The 4,000-nt window shown below is 36.2% G+C and overlaps 1 protein-coding gene across 7 annotated transcripts in view; it reads right to left on the minus strand.

The window, feature by feature from the left end:
* Positions 1-4,000, minus strand: part of CEP162 (centrosomal protein 162) — a 109,375-nt gene that overhangs the window by 43,202 nt on the left and 62,173 nt on the right. For all 7 annotated transcript variants that reach the window (XM_037731765.1, XM_017509664.2, XM_017509665.2 and 4 more), the window contains 3 exons: positions 2,941-3,067; positions 1,564-1,727; positions 675-779 (listed from right to left, as the gene is read on the minus strand). In XM_037731765.1, the coding sequence (XP_037587693.1) occupies positions 675-779; positions 1,564-1,727; positions 2,941-3,067 (396 nt within the window). The remainder of the gene's footprint in view (positions 1-674; positions 780-1,563; positions 1,728-2,940; positions 3,068-4,000) is intronic.

A 4,000-nucleotide genomic window follows, 5' to 3' on the forward strand; every position in this document is an offset into this window, starting at 1 on the left:
AAAAAAAAAAAAAAAAAAAAAAAATTTAGTTATGAATACAAATACCATATTATAGTGTTTTAAAAACACAAGGAAAAAATAATAATCCTACCTCCTAAAACAAATACTTAAATTAAAAAAATCTTTATTCTGATAAGTTTCACTTTATGACTTTAGTAAAGGTCTCCCATACTGACCACAAAATGAGTATTTCTAAGCCTCAACAGTAAGAAAGAGCTTACTCAAGATAATGGCCACCTCTTTGGGAGGCTGAATATTCTGTTTACAGGGTGTTTTGTAACATTTCCCAAGCATTACCAGCATGTTCTCAACTCAGGGATCTCCCTCTTGTACTCCTCTCTTAGCTGTCTATGGGCAGGAAGAGAAATCCTAACTCTATATCCAGAGTTTCAAAATTCTACTTCCTTCTTCCTAGGTGTCTAACAGAGCTAGGGTACCAAATTACCTTTTATAATAGGTCTGCCATCGTATAAATGAGGCATATTAGTCTAAAAATTCTGTAATTATAAAGCTGTAGGTATATAAAAAAGATGCTATTACTTTTATTACTGTAAATACTTTAAAACAAAAATTTCCAGGTTGATTCCATCTTGTGAGAACTCCTGAAACAAAAGAGAAAACCAAAATTCACTGTACATAAAATATGCTCATGAAAATTTACCCTGAACACATACTTGTCGCTCTAGATCCTGAATTTTTTTGGCATCTGCTGCCTTATCTTTTAAGCGTATCTTCTGCTGAACAGATGGATTCCCAGATTCAGTTTTCAGTTTCTCAATCTGCCAACAAATAAATAACATGTTAAGAAGCATATTTAAACGTAACAGAAAAGTCCAGAGGGGAGGCATAATGTTAGTTCACTCATTCATTTATAAATTCCTCAGCAAAATTTGCGGAATGAATTCCTCAAATTCTTTGGGGTCCTCCCAAGTTCCAGGTACTACCTAGATCTGGCAGGAGATATGGAGGGCAAATGAGACAAATTAGGTCCCTGCTCCCAAGATGCTTACGCTCTAGTAGAGGGAGAGGGCTGACACGCTAATAAACAAAGTAAATCAAAGGGGAAATGAAATAACTTCAGAGTGGTAAGGGCTAAGAAGGAAATAAAACAGAGTGAAGGGATAGGAACAAAGAGCCAGAAGTTGGGAGACTGGCAGCTACATTAGGAAAGGGAGTCAGGAAAGGTCTTTTCTAGAGAGCAGAAATCTGAGCCAAGGGGAATGAGGACGAGTGAGACACAAAAAGAACTGAGGCAGAGTATTCCAGGCAAAGGAAACAAATGGAACAAGTTCAGCATGTTCAAGAATCAGAGGAGCTCCAATGTGGCTGAGGATGCTGAAGAGGCAGGCAGGGTTTGGACCCCACGGGGGCCTGACAGGCTGTGATAAGGAGCTTATATTTATTCTTAGTCTAATCTAAAATAGACTATGTATCTAAAAACAAACCAGTGATCTTAATTAATAGTTCAGAGTAATGATGCAATGACAAAAGGTTATATAGAACTGATATTATAGACAACAGAATTCATGTAGAGAAGAAATACATTCTGAAATGATCTATTACCTCAAGTTTGAGCTTCTCAATTTCCTCATTTGCTTCTCTAAGCCGAAGTGCATCTTTATCTAGAAGTTCCTGATTTTCAGCATACCACTGTAATCTTTTTTGCAGACGACTGATTTCTTCTTTATGTGTTTCTTCTAAAATTTTTATTTCATATAATTTTTCACCTATAAAATAAAGTAACTCAATAACCTGCTTGCTGTTCTCCAAAATATGAAAATAAACTAAAAGATTTTAAATGAAAACCAGTGCCCATTTAATGACAGCATTATGAAGAAACAAGAAGCATAAAACAATTGACTTACACAATATAATGTATAGCTTAATCTATTAGTCAAAGGAAATAAGAGATTGTGTTTATGACCCAAACCATCAACCTTGTAGCAAAGTCGGCTATGTAGAAATTTTTAATAATTTCTTGTTTCCCACTGACCTTTTAAAAATTATAAAAGTTGTTTCCATGGGAAAATAAATGTTGGATTTAAGAAATAATAAAAATGAAGAATGTCTATAATTATATTAAAAAGTAACAATGACAAACATTCAGGAGCGCTTATTACAATTTATTATTATCTACTACAGCAAACTTTTACAACGGGTACTGCTATTATTGTTGTTACTCTATTTTACAGATAAGGAAAGCAAATGTCATTTTCTTACAAATAGGTCAAAATGGATTTCTCAGCACATGTCTTACACTGAAGCTCATAATACTGCAGATGAAAGATCCTATCTTTTGCAAATGAGGGCTCCTGTGATCTAACTTTCTATCCCTGTGTTCTGCCATTCTAAGTCATGGGATATACTTGTGCAGCCTTTCTCTATCCCTTCACCTTCAAATATTACTACCCATAAAGGCCCAGCTCAAATGCCACTCTGTAACAAAACCCTCATTTGGTATCCCAATTCCTCTTATGTTTGTAATTTTTTCCTTACATTACAGTTTTCTGTTTTCTTATCTTACTCCCCTTGGTTTTTGTGGTACGGACCATGCCACATTTATCTATGTGCTCTTTATAAAACCCAGTGCACTATTATTTATTCACTTGGCAAATACTAAACAGCCTACCAAGTTTCAGACCCAGGGAAAAGAAGACAGGCCTTGCCCTCAAGAAGGTCACAGTCTAGGTAGGATGACACAGGTGAACAACCAAACATAAATGCCATGAATCCAAAATCTTTTCTCTCCTCTTGCAATTATTCCTGTAAACCCAATTAGATTCACACATCTTTTAATGACTAATTTTAAGAAACATTCCTAAAATTATAATATACTTCAAGGAATAGCATTTTGATTATACCATTCAATTTCTATTACTTAAATTCAACATTAGAACAGTTATGATTATAAAGGTACACGATTTCAGTTCAGTGTTTTACCTGTGACATAAGCAATCTGATCTTTGGCTTGGTCCCTCTCTTTCTTCATTTTTTCCAAGTCTACTTCAAGAGCTTGTTTGTCTTGTTTCAGTCTTTTGATGTCTTCCAATAAACTGTTTTTTTCTTTCTTGATATTCAAAGAAATATTAAAGCAAGGTTTTTCCAACCACAATAAATTGTGGCATAGTCTTTCTTTCACCCAATGCATCATGAATACTGCTGCAAAATATTTTCTCAAAATTTTAGCTCTGATGTTATTACTACCACCTGCCCCACCCCAGAATTTTTTCATGTCTTCTGATAGCCTATTTGAATCAGTTCTAATCATCTCGGTATTGCATTAAAGACCTTTTAATCTATTGTTCAAACTTCTTTCATATACTAACCATATTGAAGACCCACTAATTCTCTTGCTTGCATTACAATAATAAGCTCTTAACAACTAGTATGCCTCTTCTACCTCTGGCCCCTACAGTCTATTCTCGCAGCAGCCATAGGGATTGTTGTAGGGTCAGTTAATGTCATTCTCCATCAAAAACTCTCTGCTGGCTGAGTGCAGTAGCTCACACCTGTAATCCCAGCACTTTGGGAGGCTGAGGCAGGCAGATCACCTGAAGATAGGAGTTTGAGACCAGTCTGGCGAACATAGTGAAACCCTGTCTCTATTAAAAATACAAAAATTAGCTTGGTGTGGTGGCATGCAACTGTAGTTCCAGCTACTCAGGAGGCTGAGGCAGGAGAATGACTTGAACCTGGGAGGCAGAGGTTGCAATGAGCCAAGATCACACCACTGCAATCCAGCCTGGGTGACAGAGTGAGACTCCGTCTCAAAACACAGCTAAAGCAGTGTTACAGGCAAATTTATAGTATCAAATGACCACATTAGAAAGTGGGAAAGATCTAAAATCGACACCCTAACATCTTACACACACACACACACACACACACACACACACCCCAGAGAAGCAAAAGCAAACAAATTCAAAAGCTAGCAGAAGACAAGAAATAACTAAGATCGGAGCAGAAGAAGACAGAGACATGAAAAACCCTTTAAAAAAAA

The sequence above is a fragment of the Cebus imitator genome, unplaced genomic scaffold (genome assembly GCF_001604975.1).
Source record: "Cebus imitator isolate Cc_AM_T3 unplaced genomic scaffold, Cebus_imitator-1.0 Scaffold418, whole genome shotgun sequence".
Taxonomy (NCBI): Eukaryota; Metazoa; Chordata; class Mammalia; order Primates; family Cebidae; genus Cebus; species Cebus imitator.